At 41.6% G+C, this 21,179-nt stretch overlaps 1 protein-coding gene across 1 annotated transcript in view; it reads left to right on the top strand.

Annotated features, from left to right (window-relative positions):
• FGF18 (fibroblast growth factor 18) overlaps positions 1–21,179 on the top strand; it is a 114,634-nt gene that overhangs the window by 33,056 nt on the left and 60,399 nt on the right. Inside the window, exon 3 of the mRNA XM_019534843.1 lies at positions 18,585–18,765. Within this exon, the coding sequence (XP_019390388.1) occupies positions 18,585–18,765 (181 nt within the window). The remainder of the gene's footprint in view (positions 1–18,584; positions 18,766–21,179) is intronic.

Raw genomic sequence — 21,179 nt, 5'->3', positions numbered from 1 at the left:
AAGCAGGGAGCTGAAAAACTGCTGCCTTTTATGCATTTTCTCTGGCCCTCCCCCAGAGCACTGGGATTGGAAGGGACCTCAGAGAATGCTGACAGGTCACTGGCCAGCCACACATGTCAGTCATGAAAGCACTCCTTCCCCCTCTCCCCCTCCCTCCCCTTACTTTTCTTTTTTCCCCCCAGAGAGAATCCAGGTAAGTCGAATATTTGACTCGCGCTGTTAATGTTTGACTTCTGGTATTCGATTCGACTGCTATTCGACTCGACTTTCACTTTTCAAGGTTGAATATGTCGAATATTTGTCGAATCGAATATTAAGTCGAAGTTTTGCACAGCCCTAATACCTGATCCAACAGGTGCTGTAGCTGGTCTGGGGCCTGTGCTGCTATGGTGTGGATCCTGGCACAGCTTTAATGGGAGCTGTGTGTAGTGCAGTCCAGTTAGAGCAGCAGCATGCTGCATAAGGTGGCTGTCCTTGTTAAACTATGCATTTACTCTGGGACATGCACTGTGGGGTCAGATCGATTTGACACTCTGGATTGGTCTGACCCAGTCTGGCACTTATGTTCTTAACACCGGGTCTGATTTAAATTCAGTTTAAATGCTGACATGGACAGACATACAAGCCTGTTAAATTGGTTTAAAGCTGCCCAGAACAGTTAAAAAGTATATCTGGAAAATCAAGTACCTTTTTAACTGATCCATTGTACCCATAGGAGGCAGTAAACTTCAGCAGTCCTTGCTCAGAACTCAGGTAAGCAGCCTTTTCGAAGGCAAGTTGGCAGCTCGGAGGGAGTTTTGTGCAGCTTCTGGATGGCAGCTGCTCTAGAGAGATTCTGAGCCCTGTGCACCCAGTGGGGGTCTCTGGCCCTTGTAGCCATGTCCCGAGAGCTAGATGTCACACATCGGGATCCTCAACCTTCAACTTAACTTTGCTTTTCATAAAGAGGAGCAATGAGAGCTATGAGTTTGCATGGGGGTTGTTAGTATTTTGCAACACAGTTTTGTTCTCTTTGAAGGGTTTGTGATAGGCAGATTTTGTATTGTCTTATTTTGTTTTTAAGTTTAAGTACAGGCAGCCCTTGGGCTTGCAACACAATTGGTTCCTGAAAACCTTGTCTTAAGTCAAAACTTTGTAACTCAGAACCAATTTTCTCATAAGAAACAACATTATAAATGGAGCATTGGTTCCTGAACCAAGGCCTGATACCCTATTTTCACCAAAAATACCCTAGAATTTTGTACTTGATCAATTATAGATGAGTAATATAGCTACATTATGTATTTATATTGTAAATAGCAATCATATTGATTTGGAAGGACTTCTTTGAGATGACTTTGCTGGACTTTTTGAAAGGCTCTTGGTTGGACTTTTTGAAGGGTTGTTCGCTGGAGTCTTCTCAGGAGTCCTGGCTGCAGGTTTTTCTGGAGTCTTGTCTGCTTTCTTAAAGCAAGTGTCCAAGGAAGTTTGGATAGATGGGAGTTGGGTGACGTAGCAAACCTGTTCGCTGGCGCGGTGTGGCATTGGATCAAGTGTTGTAAAGTTCAAACTGAGGTCGTAAAGTTGAAACAGGGTGTCAATTTATAAATGTTGTAAGTGCAAAATGTTGTAACTTGAAATGTTGGAAGTGGAGGACTGCCTGTATTCTAAAACACCCAGAACTCTGAATAGATGTTTGTAAAGTGCATCAGTAAATAAAGTCTTTGCCTTCGTTCCTGTTTATCAGTTTCATTTGTAGGTGATTTCTCCCCACAGTTAAAGAAACAACATTATTTTAAGGTCGTGCAAGTACTTAGTTCATAGAGAACCCAATCCTGGGCCCATGCAGCTTGAACTATCTGCATTCTAGTGGGAATTTTGTCACTGACTACACTAGAGCCAGGATTTTACCCAGGAGAGCACAACCATTTATCTTAATTACTTAGTTCAAGGATGTCAAACATGAGGCCTGTGGGCCAGATCTGGCTTGTGGGGCCATATGATCCAGCCCATGGATCTCTGCCTTGACCCCACACTCTACATGGAGCATGTGCCACCCCTGGCCCTGTGCACTGCACGCGGCATCAGGGCTGGGACTGGGGTACACACTATATTCAGCACCTTGCTGGACTGGGTCTCACACTGAATCCAATGCTGGTTCAGATCAGGCCATGCTGGAGCCAGTGCACAGGGTCAGTCTGGGAGGGGGGCACCACATGCAGTGTGTGCCTCTTGCTGGCTCCCTGTGTCACATGCAGCACCTGCAGCCAGTCCTGCTGCATGCAGCATGGACCAACTCTGGGGTTCACTTTTTGCATGGTGCGTAGGCTGGACCTGGTGCTGCAGACAGCACAGGGGGTCCAGGACACAGGCTGCATGTGGCATCCTGTTGGACTGGCCTTGACACCAGAGCAGTAGCCCCAAAGTACTGTTCACATATCCAAACCAAATACAGAATTTATTTCTGGAAATGTACATTTTGTGGTGAATCAGCATGAACCGAAACATGTTAGCCAGTTCATCCATTCAAGAAAAGGTTGGTTTTTTTCATTATCACAATCCTCCAAATGTTCTGAAGCAATTTTGCTACAAGAGGAGGAGATGAAGAGGTAACCATGATAAATAGTGACTTAGTTCTGTATTTAGTGAGACAAAACTACTTGGGCATGGACCAGCCTAGAAAATTTCAGCTCAAGGGGAACGTTTTGGAAAGTTCTGAATGGAACAGGGGTTTATGATGGACACTGTGGTGAAACCTTAGTGATACAGGGTGTTAGCAGGTGGCTCTTGTATTGCAGTAGATCCTTTAAAAAAAAAAAAAAAAAGGCTTGCTCTCATAGGGTGTGTGTGTGTTGACTAGATATAAAAGCCACATTTGAGTTGCCTTAGGACATGTCTGTTATGCAGTCAACAGTGTCACAGCAGCTTATATAGACACAGCTGATCTACCTTTAAACTACAGTAGCTAGCTTGTATATCTACAGCAGTTTAGCTGTGGCAGCAAAAACCACTCGGGGCCCTTTGTAAATACTCAGGGAGCTCTACACTGAACTGTGTGCTGCCACAGGTATGCTGCTATCAGTACCCAAGCAAGCTAGTTCAAGGCTGGCTCAGGTACATCTACATAAGCTGCAGTTACAGTTTTGACTGCGCAGCACTCACCCTTAAAGCGAAGAGAGAGATGATTTTCTACTTCTGAGCTGGCACAGCCTGCCTGATCACTGCTGGGCATCGGGATTAGCAGGTCTAAGAATTCTAGACCCTTGCTGGCGGCTATGTAGACAGCAGTGTGAAGGGGTCACAGTTCGTGGTGGGTGACCATCCCAGCTCTGCACTGCAGAGGAGAGGTCCAGGGGGAGCTGCAGAACTAAATAAACAGCTTGATGTTTTCAACCCAGTTTATTCTTATGTTCCTTCCAGTAAAAAAAAAGAAATATTAGTGCAGTAGTAAATGGGTACTTTGTACATTTTGGAGAATTTAGTGCAGAACATTGGAGAGGACTTGGAGTTCTTAAAACTAGACTATTCAAATTCTGTCTGGCCACCTTGACAGCTACGGAATTAACTCTTTGCAACTTTCTGCACTTGAGGTTGTGCACACACCATGCAAGCCTGAAATGACCTTGTGAAAGCGACATGGGAATTTAATCCATTTTAGTAAACGAGAGGATTCTGGTGATGTCTTTTATTTTTACTTTCCTTTCTAACTTATCTCTTCAAATCTTGTTCTTTATTGTTCTTTAAGCACTATTCCTTTTCCTTCTATGTACTATTTCTATTTCATTTGAACTATTTTACTTAAATGAGAAGAGAGGCTTTGATTTGATTGTTTTTAACAAACACAGTGTAAATCCCAGGAGACACATCCTAATTTTGTACAAATCAATGTTATTTCACTGAAGTCAACATTGATTTATACAAGGCCAGATCCTCAGCTTTTACATTTTTCTGTCTTCATCTTGCTGTCTAAGATACAGGTAGGATAATCTTGTGGTTAGGACCCAGGAGATCTGGATTCTATTTCTGACTCTGTCACAGATTACCTGTGGAATGACAATCCTGCGTTCTTCAACATATCCATGCTAACTTTAGGTGTAAATTCAAGAACCCCAGAACAGAGGCACCTGGAATTAGCTAATAATTCTGTGCCCCAGCTTCTCCCTCTGTGCTTTGAGGGATATAAATACTTCTCAGAATAGTCACAGGGATCTTTTAGGAAACTTAGAGCCTGACCTATAAAGAGCTGAGCATCCATAACTCCATTTGAACATGGTAGGAGCAGCAGGTGCTCTGCATCTCTAAAAAGCTATGTCTTGAAGTCATTAAATTTAACTCTGAGTCCGTCAGAAATGATGGTGAGGTGCGCTAGAGGGAGGCTTATCATTAACATCACCTACAAAGATCTTACCTGAGCCCAAATTTTGTAAGCTAGTGGAGCAACCACTATCTTGTACAAATGAACACTATTATTCCTGATACCACTTGCAAGAGAAGCAAACTAGAGGAGGCTCATGATTAAATTTGAATTATAAATGGATGGCTTCAGCATAGCCATTTAAGGAAGGAAGAAGTACAAGGGAAATTTAATTGGATACTACTCTTTGTTTTGCTGTTTTCAGTGGGCAGTTAGAACTATCCAAAGATAAGTTGCCAGTGTTAAGTCAGTTGCCATTTAGATCCTGATCTTGTTTCTACAGAAGTTGCTGGCAAAATGATCGTTGGCTTCAGTAGGCAGGACCAGGCTGTTAGGAGTCAGGCAACATACAAGTGCCTCGATAGACAGGCACCTACTTATACTACTGGGTACCTTAGGGCAGGGGCAGTAGGCAGGAAACCAGTCCACTTGGACAAGCAGCCATTCAGATGCTGCCAATTGAACTTCCAAGGGCAAAACATGGGCCAAAGTTTAGGTAGCATTCAAAGGCTGTATGACTGACTGTATGCCACTAAAGGTAATTCACAGTGCTTGATCTGTTGTGAATATTGGATAGAAGTCATTGCATGGAAGTTTTTGTCAGTGAAAGTTGATGGGACCATCCTGTTTTAGTGGGGACATCTTTGAAAAGGAAAGACAGCATTGTGAAAAGCATGTGTGGGGGGAAGCTATAATCAGTACTCAACCTCTAAACCCTGTGCCTGTAGAATCCATATGTGGATGAGGTCTTGATTATGCCTTTTCTCATGTGGATATAACCAGTATTGTATTAACAGTGTCAACACAGAGGAACAAATTAATCCTTGGTGTAATTAAAGATGATGAAGTCTCTCAATAAATGAGTTCTACCCACTGGGACAGAAATAGAATAGGTGTTGGAAAGAAGTCATTAGTTTGCTAGAGCATCAGCACTTCATTCCTGGAAGCAAAGCTGAAAAAATACAGTGCACCATCAAAAGGCTTCTCAATAAATATCACTCCGTGAAGGAAGATTACTGATTGGCAATTTCTGGGTAAAGCAGAAATATCAGTAAAGACACAACAATCTTTTACAATCCTGATCATTTGTGGCCCCATTATTTTTTTTCAGTATTTCTCCATGGTAAAATAATTTTAACCCTTAATTCAAAAGTCACAATTTAGTTTAGATATTTTTTTTTGGTTTAAGGGAATATAGTGCTTGCAGGTTGCTGACTATAATTCTGGAGAATCAGATCTATCTACAGGTAGGGAATAAGTTTTCTAGTCACTTATAACCTGCTGAGACAAATGGGATTATATTGTTTGGTTGCCTTGATAGCACAGAACTAACTGGTCTTGATGACCCAGAAGACTGCTTCAGTGAGTCCCAGGTTCTTTTGTGAGGTTGGTTCATTCTTCAACGTCCCATCAGTACTTAAGCCCTCTCCTAAGAAGATGAACAAATGTCAAGATAAGTGCCAGAAGTCAATGTCTTTTGTCATAGTCATGCTTCTGTGTATAGAAGAACAAGCTTTGGGTAATTTCATTAATAACTTGACTTGGCTAGGTCACTGGTTTGAATCCATGAATATGTTTGTACAGTATTTTGGCATCATGTAAAGTCTTGTTTTCTTGTATGGATATAATCTGTGAGCAATAGCCAAAAGATTTTTAGCCAGTGAGTCAGGCAGAACATGGAAAACTAGTGATATGATCAGCATCTTAAAATTGCTTACATTTAGCAATATTTAAATAATCCATTATTTAAATCCTATGTACGGTAGTAAACAGAACAAACAAAGCCATGTGCATTATTGCCATCTGGTGACTTCCCCCGTCCTTGGGCAGGGAGCTGGACCTGATGATCTTGTGAGGTCCCTTCCAGCCCTAATGTCTATGAAATCTATTAGACCTGCTTGAGTTAGCACTGGTTTTGTCAGCCATTTAATTCCCATGTCACGATTTTCATATGAAAAAACTGTTTTTTTAAATTTGTGAATTCAGTCGGGAGGAGTGAAGTTTTACTCTTTCCATCTCTGAACCTTTTTCTGATGTGGGAAAAAGTTAAAATTTCACCTTGTAACAAACTGATTGATCACTTTCACATGATTGAGTCTGAAAATTCACAGAAAAATCTTCTTCCCCACCAACAGTTGATTCCTCTGTTTGTGGAAAGAGAACTGAAAGCATTTTTCTCAGAATTGCACAAATAACCATTTTTTGTTGTTTTTCATGGGGTTTTTTTGCATGGGTGTGTATTTTATTATCTGATGTGTCTTGGTCTTTTGATTCCTTGCTCCGAATAAAGTTATATTGTATAACAGGAACACTGATGCATAATTTACCTTAAAAGAGCTGGTTTAGAAAGTCATGCTTGGGCCTTAAGTAGATGCTGGGCCATTTAGCTGAATAATAACAAATTTTCTTAAAAATTGCATAATTCAGGAATATCATGGTGCAGCCTAAGGGCCAGATGTAGCCCACAGAATTTTCATATGGTTTTTTATATGGTCTTTTCTTTTAATGTAAAAGGGAGATCTCCTGTGGTCCAGGATGCCAGCCAAAATTTTAATGTAAATATGTATCATCTGGAAGAGCTGTCACCTCTTCCAAACCCAGGAATACCCCTCTATTTGGATACTGTCTACTGTTTCTGAAATCCAAAGGGAGAGAGGTTTGACCCTATTGTCCCCTCTGTTTTTTCATCCTTTCAGCTCCATCTCTAAGTGCATTTTACTTAGAATGCATTAACAAAGAGGTTTTTTTGAGTGAACATCATTGAATTTCACATACTGCAGCAACTCAAAAGCACTCCAATCAATTCTGTAATGGTTCAGCTCAAAAGAAATTAGATTCCAACTGTACTTCATTTCAGAAAGCATCAACATATGAGATGTAAAAGCTTCAGGAAGAGACACGTTGCATATCCAAGCTTGTTCCAGGCTTAGTGTGGAAGGCAGCTGGAATAGCATCACCACAGCAGACACACCAGGATTATTCCCAGGGAAACTCAATGCCAGCTAAAATGTAGTACTCTTTGTAAGTGGCCTGGTGTTGCAGTATTAGCAGTTACTGTACCTCTGGCAGGTAAGAAGTAGGGCTGTGCCAACAGCTTGCTAAAAAAACTTTACTCCAGAAATCCTATTTGATGCTGTTTTGAATGATTTATGATCCATCACAGACTGACATTAAGTTTACAAAGCCACCCTCCTTCTGCTATCATCACAGGCACCTCCTTCAAACCGCTACTCTCCATGCCTCTTCCCTCCCTCCCCCGGTCACCGGCCTCGGTATTATTTTGGAAGTCATTGGTTGCTAGGTAGCCTGCTTTCTCTTCTATTGTCATCTTATTCTGAGCTGGTGCTGCTGCCTTCAGGAAATGCTGGGTTGCTTCTCCTGTAGCAGGGTCCTATGGGGGCTGCCAGGTAAGAGTCTATCTTTCTATGTCAAAAAGGTGGGGGAAGGGGCAGGATAGACCTCTCTCCCCAAGTAGCCTAATGGGATCAGGGAAATGTGCCATTACCCACTGCATTTAGGAAGGGATTCATTATCTTCCCTGAAGATGTAGTGAGGGACTCTCCAGGGATTTGTATGGAGTACATCTTTGAGCACAGTACAATGGAGTTAATTAGCATTATTATCCCTGGTAGCAAAGGTAGTGAACTGAAACACGGAGCTTTTAGTGACTTATCCAGAGACATAAGGCAGGTGGCTTTGAGAGTTAGGAAACCAGGAATTCCAATGCCCAATCTTGCTTTGATCTTTATTGGCCATTCTGCTTATATATATATATCTGTTGTCAAAGTTGGTTTATTCTGTACGCGATATATTTAGATTATAGGGATGTTAACAACTGATAAAGAGTTCCATCATGGAACAAAAAGTTATCAGGCATGCTTAGACCAGAGCAGAGTGCCTTTTTACATTCCAAGGCAGACCACGCTTTAGCCACCATGCTGTTCAGCTTCCGAATCACAGTCCTGGGAATCCACAGGTATTCATTTACCCACCAGAGGGCACCAGAAATGTGACAGAGAGGTATTTTTTAGCCCTGTTAGTCTGAAGGCGAGCAGAAGCAAGGGCAGCATGTAACATAGATGCTAATGTAGATGTTTCGTCATTACATCTGGCAAACAGGTTGTTGCCTACAAAAGCTCGTGTTTGTCTGAACTAGTTAGTCTTTAAGGTGCCACCCTGCTCTTCCTTCTGCATAAATGTGACAAAAACCTGTATTATTGAATGGCTGTAATCTTCATACTAAATCTATATTGATGCTTTCAGTATCAAATAAAGGGAGTCCTCCTGTTCATATCAAACTCTGGAAGATTTTCAGTTAGTGAAAAGGAGGCATAGTACTCTTTGTTTTGCTTCTTCAACAAGCAGGAATCATAGAAAATTAGGGTTGGAAGGGACCTCAGGAGGTCTAGTCCAACCTCCTGCTCAAAGCAGCACCATCCCAAATTAGAACATCCCAGCCAAGGCTTTGTCTAGCTGGGTCTTTAAAACCTTCGAGGATGGAGAGTCCACCACCTCTCTGGGTAACCTGTTCCAGTGCTTTACTACCCTCCTAGTGAGAGAATTCTTCTTAATATCTAATGTAGGGGACTTCCTTTGCTGCGACTTGAGACCGTTGCTTTGTCATCTGTCACCACTGAGACCAGCCTAGCTCCATCTTCTTCCAAACCCTACTTCAGGTAGTTGAAGGCTGCTATTAAATTCCCTCTGTCTCCTCTTCTCTAAACTAAATAAGTCCAATTCCCTCAGTCATTCCTTGTAAGTCATACACCCCAGTCCCCTCACCATTTTCATTGCCCTCTGCTGGACTATCTATAGTTTGTCCACATCCTTTCTGTAGTTGGAGGTACAAAACTGAACACAGTACTCCAGATGTGGTCTCACCAGTGCTAAATAGAGGGGAATTATCACTTTCCTGCTGGCAACACTTCTACGTATGCAGTCCAGTATGCTGTTAGCTTTCTTGGAAACAAGGGCACATTATTGGCTTATATTCTGTTTATTGTTCAATTCAGTTTATTGTATACAGGTCCTTTTCTGCAGAGGTGCTGATCAACCAGTCAGCCCCCAGTGAGATTGTCCTGTACTAAGTGCAGGATTTTGCCTTGTCCTTACTGAACCTCATGAAAGTTTTTTTTGCCTAGCCCTACCCTCCAGCATATCTACTACTCCTCACAGTTTGCAAACTTGCTGAGGGTGCACTATATGCCATCTTCCAGGTCACTGATGAAGATATCCAACAAAACTGGCCCCAGGACTGACCCTTGGGGCACTCTACTTGATACTGGCTGCTAACTAGACAGTGAGCCATTGATTACTACTCGCTGAGCCTGATGCTCCAGCCAGTTTTCTATGCACCTTACAGTACATTCATCCAGCCCATACTTCCTTAGTTTGTGGGAGACCATATCAAAAGCCTTGCTAAAATCAAGGTATACCACATCCCCTGGTCTCCCCACATCCACATAATCATAGAAAGCAATCAAGTTGGTCAGGCTTGACTTGCCCTTGGTGAATCCATGCTGGCTGTTCCTAATCACCTTCTTCTCCTCCAGGTGCTTAGAAATGGACTATGAGTGAGGTGAGGCTGATTTGGTCTGTAGTTCCCTGGATCTTCCTTTTTCCCTTTCTTAAATATGGGCGCTATGTATTCACTTTTCCAGTCATCCGGAACCTCTCCCAGTCACCATGAGTTTTCACAGATGAAGGCCAGCGGCTCTGCAATTGCATCAGGCAACTCCCTCAGAAACCTTGGGTGCATCCCAGCCAGCCCCATAGACTTACATATGTCCAGCTTTTCTAAATAGTTCCTGACCTGCTCTTTCACTGTTGTTGGTTGCTCGCCTCCTCCCCAAACTGTGCTGCCAGGTAAAGTAGTCTGGGAGCTGACCTTGCTTGTGAGACAGAGGTGAAAAAGGCATTGAGCACTTCAGCCTCTTCTGCATCCTCTGTCACTAGGTTGCCTCCCCCATTCAGTAAGGGACCCACACTTTCCCTGATCTTCCCTTTGCTGCTGACATATTTGTAGACACCCTTCTTGTTACTCTTCACATCCCTTGCTAGCTGCAACTCCAGTTGTGCTTTGGCTTTTCTGACTTCATCCCTGCATGCCCCAGCAATACTCTTATACTCCTCCCTAGTTTATCCACGTTTCCATTTCTTATAAGCTTCCTTTTTGTGATTTAGTTTACTGAAGAGTTCCCTGCTAAGTCAAGCTGGTCTTCTGCCATACTTGCTAGCCTTCCTGCACATCAGGATGGATGGTCCCTGCACTGTCGGTAAGGCTTTAAAGTATAGCCAGCTCTTCTGGACTCCTCTCCCCCTCAGAATGGCTTCCCAGGGGATTCTGCCCTTCGGTTCCCTGAGTGAGTCATAGTTTTGCTTTTCTGAAGTCCAGGGTCCTTACTCTGCTGCTCGTCTTCCTTCCTGTCCTCAGGATCCTGAACTCAATCATCTTGTGGTTGATGCCCAAGTTGTCATCTGCGAGTACATTCCCCACCAGTTCTTCCTGTCCATGAGCAGCAGGTCACGAGGAGCACAGCCCCTTGTTGGTCTCTCCAGCACTTTCACCAGGAAGTTGTCCCTAATATTCTCCAAGAGCTTCCTGGATTGCCTGCGTGCTGCTGTACTGCCCTCCTAGAATATGACAGGGTGATTGAAGTCCCCCATGAAAATTAGGCCCTGTGATGGGCAAACTTTAGCTAGCTGTTTGAAGAAAGCCTATTCCACCACTTCCTCCTGGTCTGGTGGTCTGTAGCAGACCCTCACCACCACATCACCCTTGTTGCTCTCTTCTCTGACCCTAACTCAGAGACTTTCAATAGGCCTGCCTTCTGTTTCATACTGGGGCTCTGAGCTCCATATTGAGCTCTTTTACATAAAGAACAACTCTTCCTCCTTGTTTCTCCTGCCTGTCCTTCCTGAACAGTTTGTACCCATCCATGACTGTGCTGTAGCCATGCAAGCTCCCAGCAAGTCTCTGTTATTCCAGTCACATCACAGTTCCCTGAGTGTGTGAGGACTTCCAGTTCCTCCTGCCTGTGTCCCATGCTCCATGCTTTCAAGTACAGGCACGTGGGGTAACTAGTTGATTGCCCTGATTTCTCCCAGAGAATGAGAACACGTCCCCTCTTGCCCACTCCTGTTTGCTCTTCCTCCTGGTCACCCACTTCTCCACTTACCTCAGGGCTTTGGTCTCCATCCCCTGAGCTTGGTGGGATAGCTTTGTGGAGTTAAAGAGGGGCATTATTCTCTTTGTAGAAGGAGATCAGGAGGCAGAAGTAGAAATGGAAAGAGATAGGAGGAGAGTTACTTGGAACTGAGGTTGCTTGTTCACAAAGTTTTGATGGGAATCCTGACCCACAGAGGAGCATGGGGACATGATGTAACTGAACTACACTTTTAGTAAATCTCCACAGTGACATGGCAAATATAAATATCTTGGTTTTTGGCTTTTAAACAATTTTTGAATGTTCATTTTTTTTTCCCCTGAAAACAGAAAATTGTCATCAAAAGCAGGTGTTCATACAAAATAACTTGTTTAATTAAAAACCCCAGTTTCCACTGAAAAATAGGTTTGATGAAAAATGTTGACCAGTCTCAGATTTTAAATATTTGTTTAAATTGGTACAATTGAGGTATAGTCACCCCACCTTCGCTACTCGGTTTGAACCAGCATAGAGTCATTCAGTAGTGCTCTTTTTCTGACTGATCTCTAAGGCCGTGTGTAGATGAAATGAGGGGCATGTGTGCATGACACTTCAAAGAGGGCTAAATGCTTTTGCACTGCTTTGATGGTGTCGGTGTTTGCACGCCTCAGCAGCATTAATTCCAGCCACTGTTGGAAATTCAGTGGCAGAAGGAAGTACTGGGCCCCTGCACAGCTCAGGCAGGGAGCCAGGCTTGCGGGGGGGAGAGGAATAAAAATAATTAGGCTCACCACTTTTCTTGGGTGGAGCCTGCTTTCCCAGGCTGCTGCCAGGCTGCCTGTAGGGCTTCCTGCAGGGCTGCATGGACCCTGGTGCTTCGCTCCACGGCTGTAGGGCCAGCAAACTACAACTCCTTGGAGGAGTTTTAGTTTGTTTCACCCCAGGTCATTTAAGGCACATTAAACCCACCGCTCCAATTTAGGGCACCTGTTTTGTCTATACACGGTCCTGCTGTGATTCTGAATATGTTTGCTTCTTTGTGTTGCTTTAATTTCTGAATGTGCTTCGAAGCACAAAGAAGCAAATAGGTTAAATCAAGAAACATCCAATCTGGTATTGCTTCTAACTAGGTTGTATAGCCTGAATCCAACAATGTCCTGACTGACAATTCACTTTGCAATATAGATTAGAAGAGGAGACAGCAACAAAAATGGAGCATTATGTATCAGCATATGCTTAAAAAACAACTCCAGAGATGATGGTCTTGCACATTTTCAAACTGTAATTGTAATACAGGAATTATTCTAAAACTATGGAAGCAAAGCTGTTGTTTGTCCTTTCTGCAGACCTGGGAGACATCTATCCTGAATATCTTCTTGTTGACCTTACTGAGTTAACTTTTATGTGTTTAGAAGGTCATGGAAGAAATCATTAATATTAGGTTGGTTCAGTGGTTGAAAGGCAGTAAGCATTTTCTGCTTATCACACTGGATTTTTTAAAGGACTTTAAATCACTTGATTTGTTTATTTTTTGAAATAAAAAAGGCTCTTAGTGAGAGAGATTTTGTATTTTATTTTAGTTTTAGGACAGACTTGGTCTGTACTCTGAAGTTTGGGGACTGTTATTCTCCATGATAAGAAGCAAAAATCACAAAATTCTGAAGTCTGACTTCCAACCACAGGGTTAATTTGGCCATTCTCTCTATCCTTTGTGTCTCATAGTATACCTCAGTATGATATTAGACACAGTATATTAGCGTACACATTTATTCACAAACTAGACCTAGAACATTCTACATTTATGCCATAGATTTTGATTAATGGCCAGATGCTGTTAATACAAGAGGATGTAGTAAGGACTGCAGTGCCTTCAATGAGGTTACAGTTAAACATGCAGTGGTGTCTGCAGAATTGTATCATAAGCACGTTCAGGGCTGACCCCCAATATAGCTATCAGAATAGTGGGATTTTTGTAGCTTTTGACTAACTCGTTAACTTCCTTAATTGTAAAACCTTAACATTGCATTTGCACAGGATCCTTTCTGCATTTTATAAATGAAAGATGCATTCATTAAAACTCAGTACTAATTCTGAAGCTACTTCAAGTAAAAATCCTTTTGATTGTTTAAAACAGAACTGCAAAACATTTACTACATTGTTGGAGATGTATAAAATGTCATCTCTGGTTTCTGTGAATGTTTGAAATCAGGTTTGGGTTGAGTGGCCACAGTCTGGGTCTTTAGACAGGTAAAACAAAGGAAGCAGATCTACTCATGGGTGAAGAAAGATTTCCCATGTTCAGAAATGCACACATTTCTAGTGGTAGACATCTCTCACTTTAAAAGTTTACTGTTTTTCTAGCAGGCATATAATCTAATCCTAGGCATAAACTTTTCTATTCCTAGATGTATTTTTGTGATGCCTTTTTGCTGTATATTATTACTAGAAGGTGTAAAGATAAAAATATTGTGTAAGAGACTGTTAAAAAAGACAAAGAATGGAACATTAAAAATGAAATCAGAAGTTGAAACTGTGCATCATTTCATTTACTAAGATGTCAGTGAACATAAATGATTGCTATCAGTATATTTGTTGGAAGGGTATAATGATAGCTATTCTAAGTAGCTCAGGTTCCACTTCCTTTGGAGAATTTTGCAGACCAATCTTGCAAACCAGAATAGACACAAAATGTCCAAACAATACTTGTGAATATGCCCTGGTTTGGGGGAATTATCTTTTGGGACCATCTCAAATTGATTTGAAGTTTAGAAAATTAATGCAAGAGTTATTTTGGGGATTTTTTTTTAAATCCATATAATTATATTGCTGGGGAAATGCCCTGATTCTCAGAAACTGAGTAACTTTTTGTTAGTGCAGTCAGTAAATATTTTCCATCACTTTGACCTGATTTCTGTGAACACCTACACGCATGCACTTACCTTCATGCAGGTGAGTGGCCCTATTGAGTTCCATAGGCCTGTTCACTTACATTTGCATAACTTTGGGCCCGATGCACAATCAAACCAAGTCAACAGAAATGACCCTGTTAATCTCAGTGTGGTGTGGCAAAAACTTTGCCTGTGACTCTGCAGTATCATAAAAAACACAAACTACATCTACAGAAACGTAATTGATGAAAATAAGAGTTGAGAAAATTCATTATTTTCAGTATGATTGTGTTATATATAGTACTAATAGAAATTAACTGAGAAGGAAAATTTAGAGAGTGTTTGGTTGAAGGAGAATAAAACCCTTAACTATTAAAAAGTGGCCAGGGATTTTCAGAGACATATATTTATTTTCCTGTTTGATTGAGACTACATGAAAAATTAATTTTGGAGGAAAAAAATGCACTTTTTGAGGACACTCCCAAGCATGGTATGTTCACCATGTGGATAGGCCTAGCATGTCAAATTAGCAGCCTATACCCCGACAGGCCAGTAAACTTGACTTTAAAGCACCAAACATGCCCAAGGGAATGCTTTTGTGTGTGGATGGGGATTCGAGTTAATTTTATGTGAAGTCAAGCTCTAAGCTGTGCTGGAGCTGTCCTGAAGGAGGCTATAGCAGTGGTAAACCTTGCTTTCTCAATTTTCCATCACAGGAGTGCTGCAAGGATTAATTTGCTGATCTCTGAATAGATAGATTTCCATCTCTGAATGATGGAAATTAATTCAGGCCCCAATCTTGCAATCTAATGCATGCAGGCAGCTTGTTATGCCCTTGGAGGTTTTTAAAAAGCTAAGATGGCTTTACACATGCACAACTATCTGCTCATGCCCCAACAGGGTTGGGGCCTAAGTATTATTATTTTTGTCAGTAATCCTGAGCACCAATTTAATCCATCTCTTTGTTTCTGTTTATTAGAAACTTCTCCCATACTCTTCCTAAAATCTAGGAGAAAAGTTTGTTGTAGATGTATAGAAATTAAGGTCCATACCGCCTCAGATTTATATATATATTTAACTGTAAAATCAGAAAATATAGGATTATTGAATGGAATTAATTGTGCACTGTGCAAAGCATTAAGTATGTGTATATTTTTGGGTCTTATGTTCTGCCAAGTATAGCAGTATTGGGACCTGTCATGTTCTCACTGAGCCATATGTATCTAGTTTGGGAGGCTAGGAAGCAATTTCTATCTGTGCAGGTGAATCTGTTGGCTAATAAATTGTGAAAATAATGCTGTTGCTACTACCTACTCATTGGAAATCAAACCTAGCTAAGGCAAAGGAATAGCAAAGCTATGCCAGCTTAGTAATTACTTTTGTCCCAGAAAATGTGTGGCTTTGGTGACTTAAAGCCTTCCTTTTTTAAAAAAAACAAACTTCACATCCCACCTGTTTTATTTTTTTCTAGAAAAAATGTGAAACTCATTAGCATGTGGTGAAAGCATTGTAACAATGTCATTTTGATTTAAAATCTGTTTTAAATCTTAAAATTATGGAGCCAAAGTCTTAGCTACAAATAGTCTTGCTCTTATGAGTATGAGGCAGACTGTCAATATTATTTGAACCTGTCTAGTTTTACTAGTTTAATTTTCTTTGTTAGCAGCATCAGTTGAAAACAAAATGAAAAAAAGGTAAGAAGTGAGAGAAATAGGTTATTAACATTGCAGGCCAAATTCTGCTCACTTCAGTGCCAGTGACTTAGGAAACTCTGGATCTGGTTAAACCGGAGGCTTAGGCGATGTCAGGACTAAGGACTCCTTTAATCTCCTGTACCGTCCTGTAGGTGGAGTAGCCTATTTCTGCTGTTGCTTTCTGTGCTACAGGTCATTGCTTCTTTTATTAAGTCCTCGCCTTCCTTCATATTGTTACTTTGAATGTTACTTTGTCTCCTTACATCTTCTGTTCTTTTAGATTTGCATATTTTGTTAACTCCTACAATTTCTTTCAAATTTCTTATTCTTCTGTCCTAAATTAAATTGGTTCCTTTCACAGAACCTGGGGTACAAATAGCATATTTCTTGTGTTTAATGAGAGCAGTAAGCCAATCCTACATGTTGCAGACCTAGAAGCCTTAATGATGTGGTCTCTACACCACATAAAATACTTCTGCTTAGGTTGCTCAGTGAGGGGCTGAATTTTCAGGACAGATTGAGCTTGGGCTTTTCCACCTAGTGCTGGTCACATTTCTTACTGTTCTCATGTACTTGATAAATGTACAAATATTTTAAAGCAAAAGCTCTTTTTAGAGTTTAACTTTAAGCAGCATTTAATACTCTAAGCACCTTTCCAGGTACAAAGTAACAGAAGCAGGAGTGGAAGTGGGTCTCATTTTGACTTCTTGTGGTTATTCATCCTTATATATCTCAGACTGGAACAGGACTGATTTGGGATTCACCACGCTCTTTTTTTTCCTTTGCAAGTAGCTTCTCACAGGGGTGACCACTAGGGTTGTGTCAAGCTCTGGTAGCCGATTCGATCTGGAGGAGATTCGGCCCAATTTGGTGACTGATTCTCTGAATCCAGATTGAATTAGGAAACCAACTAAAAGCTCAGAATTGAATTGGAAGCCTCTGAATCGATTTGGAAAAGATTTGGCCTCCAGCTGCAAGTCAGTTGTGGAGGGGGGAGGGAAGGGGTGTGGGGGAGAGAGGGATTGGGGCTGGGGCTGGGGCTGGGACAAGCTGCCCAGCCAGGGTGGTGGGGGTTGTGGGCTGTGAGCACGGCAAGGAAGGAGGGCAAGGACCTACTAGTAAAAGAAGCAATTCCCTCTCATAGATTTATTTATTTTTGGTGGCTCAAGAATCTTCCACTGTTTTTTGGCTGGTGAATGATTTGTCATTTGAGGAGAATTTTCTGCCAAAATACAGTCCAACACAGGGACTGTATGGGAGATTCTCGTAGGTAAAATAAAACAAGGTAACAATGTTGCTATGAGTATAATAAATTTTAGATAGCAATTTAATTTCACTTCTTTGCATTTGATGTTAAATTAAGGTGGGAATATTTCCAGGGACTGAAATAGTAGCAGGGTTGTGGGTTGGTGAGACTTCCTCTTGGGAAACTCCAGAATGTCCTTTCTTCAGAAAGTTGTTGGTAGCTTAGTCCTTTGCTTTGTAACAACTGGGATGCTTTTTGTTGCAGGCAAAAATATATCTCTCCTCTGACATATACGGAATAAATGTATGTTAATCCTGGAATGAGATCCCCTGAAAAGTGTCTGCTAGAGGAGGGAGCTAGGACTAGATTTAAAACTACAGTCAAATTTTGTTAGTTCTCCTCAACACAAAAGCCAGAAAAATGATGGAAAATGGCTAAGCACAGGGGAACCCTGCTGACAGTAGCTCATTCTGCAAGGTGTGCTCTTGTTCTTTGGTCCAAATGTCCTTTTCCTCAGCTATGATCCAACTGGAGCAGGGAGCTCAAGCACATGCACAGGAATAGGACTTATGCAATGAATTGGATCTATTCTGCTTTGCAGTTGGCTAAACTGTTCAAAGTATTATTCTGAAAAGCAGCTACATGCAAATGACACCTCATTCAACATATTTTCTCTATGTGCACAGACAGAGTCTGACCTCTTCATCTGAGTAATTTAAGAAATCAGTTTTTTCCTATAGTTTTACCTGCCATTAGTCCTACAGAACTACCTGGGGTGGAGCCAGAATTTTTCTATGTATATTTTCCTTAGAATCTTCTATGCAATCTCAGTTACAGATCCAGTACCTGACACCTGTGCGAGCTGACTGGTGGTAGAGTCTATACAGCTGTCAATGAGGTACAGTTTCAAGGCCAGGAAGGTGTGCAGGTTTAAATCAGGATAGAACTGAGCCTGCAGAAGGGTTAATTATTAGTGAAAATGCAAAAAGAGGGTAGGACACCGTTTCATTTGTAGAATGCAGGTTCAGTTTTCAGGACAGAACCAGAATTGTAATATGAATACCTGATCTTACAGTCTTTACTCAATATGAGCAGCTTCAGTGAAGCCAAGCCCAAGTAGACTGTCTGTGTTGCACTCCTTGGCCAGTAGGTTTGTAAACTCTGTACATAAAATGCTGTTTTTGTTTCACAAGGTTTCCTTTCTCCTTCTTTTACTAGATGTTTGTTGCCGAGGAGAATGTGGATTTTCGGATACATGTGGAGAATCAGACAAGAGCAAGGGATGATGTAAGCAGGAAGCAGCTTAGACTCTATCAGCTGTACAGCAGGACAAGTGGAAAACACATCCAAGTGCTAGGCAGGAGGATCAGTGCCAAAGGAGAAGATGGAGATAAATATGGTAAGAATGTTTACTGTGACCAGCAAGGTTCCAGTAAAAAAAAGTTTGAAATTAATGTGTTTTGATGAGAACAACAGAAAGATGCAAGGCAAACCCAAATGGTAAAAGAAGAATGCTTGAAGGGTAGGGATGAAGAATTTGCCATATCCAATTAGGCCTATTTGGCTATTAGGTCCTCCAGTGATGTTTCAGAGAATGCTCCATCTATTTATCCAGCTGTATCCCATTCAAGGGGAAAAATTTCTCAGTACCTTGCAGAAGTGCAGCTCACTGGCAGCAACATGTAGATAATTAAAAAATATATGCTAAGTCCCAAACTTAGCTGATTTTTTGATGCCATTGCAACCTGAACTATAGTCCTGACTTTCAGAGGTTGAAAACTTTCTGAGCAACCTTGGGCCAAATTTTAAATGAGTCTCAGCTGTCTTGAGCGATTGCTCTTCCTCATCTTAGGTTCTGGGGAGAAATTTATATTTAAGCTAAAAGCAAGTGGATGTTGCAAGTTTTGGCTGAATTTTACTTTGGGCTTTGGGGTTGTTTGCAGTCCCAAGCTCAACTTGAAGCTCAGGGAAGTATGAAGCAAAAGAACTGAAAGAAACAAACCAAGCTTTCTTCACAGTGAAATGGTTGAACTCCCTGTAGCTCAGCACTGGAGCTGGCTACCTGTATTTTAACTTATGCCAGGGATTTATAAAAGAAATGCTGCTGTGAAATTGAAATAGAAAAACTATTTGGAAAATTATTTTTTTCCTTTATACTCTCTAGCATGTTTTTAGTCAGCTTGGCATCCCTCATTGAAAGGGATTTAAGGATGGATACTTGAAGTTACCCAGTGCTATTCCCAGCTCCCATTGGACTAAATTGGAGTTCTGAGTAAAGAGTTGTAGGATCAGAGCTAAAGGATCAAAAAGCTAGTCTAGTGAGCCCAGCATTGTAGTTTTCTCCAAGTTGCGCCAAGTGTGCTGTAGCAGAACATAAAACCACCTGGAAAGTAGAAGCACCTTATTTACTATTGCCCCATATCTGGCTCACAGTTGAACGTTACTTTAGAAATTCATGAGCATACACTGCCTGTGTGACGTGTACATGAAATCTGTCATGTACAGGACTGTGATATGGGCCAAAGAAAGAATCTTGCAGAAAATTATTTACTCTCATGGGGAACCTGTGGAGAGGAGATTTGTCACATCAGACCTAGGTGTCATTTGTGTCTTTGAAGAAATAGTTCTGATAGTCTCAGGGAAATGAGGCAAGTCCTACTGTGTGGCCAAAGCCCTAGTCTCTTGAGCTCATTATACCTAACAAAGCCTTTGTGAGGGTGCTTGTAAATGTTGTGCTTTGCTTTTCCAAAATTTCTCAGGAGAATGGGAGAGGAGAATCCCAGTTAGGTGCTCGGATAACACTATTTGGCTGCTTTTGTCCTTTTTCTGGTCTCTGTCATGAATGCATGGTCTCTTTTGAAAGCTCTCCACAATCCCAAATATGAGCTATACATTTTAGAAGAGGGGGATGCTGATGTCCCATTTGGAAACTATGCTGTGACTGGCATGTCCAGCTCATGTATGGCAGCAGGGAGCTCTGCACTTTTTCAGGTTTCTTCTCATCATGCTCCGAGGACATCCTCTGGAGAATGCTGCAGTCTCCCACTTTGAAGCCCCAGCTTATCTTCAGTTTCTGAAATCTCCCTCTGACCTCAAATGGATGAATCCTAGCCCATCTTCTCTGACTGCTAAAACTAAGCCTCCCTGGTTTGCCCAGCCTTCTGATTCTCTCACCTGCAGTAGTGCTGAGGAGTTATGGAAATCCATGCATCATCATACATGGTACAGGCATGCTCAAAGCATAAGTGGGGCCTGAATATCCAGGATGCGGCCCATGCAGTGCTGCTGGCTGTGATAATGAAGGGGTGGGGGATGTCAGAGTCACTGAGGTGGTGAACCATCTGTGTTACAGCCAGCACTGGCTACAAAGACAAGGACACAGGATTCATTATTTTGAAGGAGCTCCTTCCCCCAGGGGCACTATTATGGAGTATCCTTTGATCAGGACCAGAGAGAGATTTGAACCAGATCTCTGGATCTAAACAGTTGACTTTAGATCCAAATCTAAATATTGCAGCGTAAAGAGGTACTATTCCTCTCATCTACCAGTTGGCTGGGTTTTTTTTTCTAAGAACTTCATTAACAAATCCAACTTATCAATAAATTTAACATTTAAAGATATACTTGAGGAAGTAGAACAGGAGTGAATTCAAACATGCATTATGCCTTCCGGGTTTACATAAAAAGCCCGAACAGGTTGCCATTTAAAGATGCATCCAATCTCCTAAGATATACATAAAGACACATATTTATCTTCCAGTACTCAAAGGCAATCCCTTAACCCAAAGCAGTGTCCACAGAGGAGTCTTGTGC

This window comes from Crocodylus porosus, unplaced genomic scaffold (genome assembly GCF_001723895.1).
Source record: "Crocodylus porosus isolate Cpor-Errol unplaced genomic scaffold, CroPor_comp1, whole genome shotgun sequence".
NCBI classification, from domain to species: Eukaryota; Metazoa; Chordata; order Crocodylia; family Crocodylidae; genus Crocodylus; species Crocodylus porosus.
This window is presented reverse-complemented; position numbering and strand designations above follow the sequence as displayed.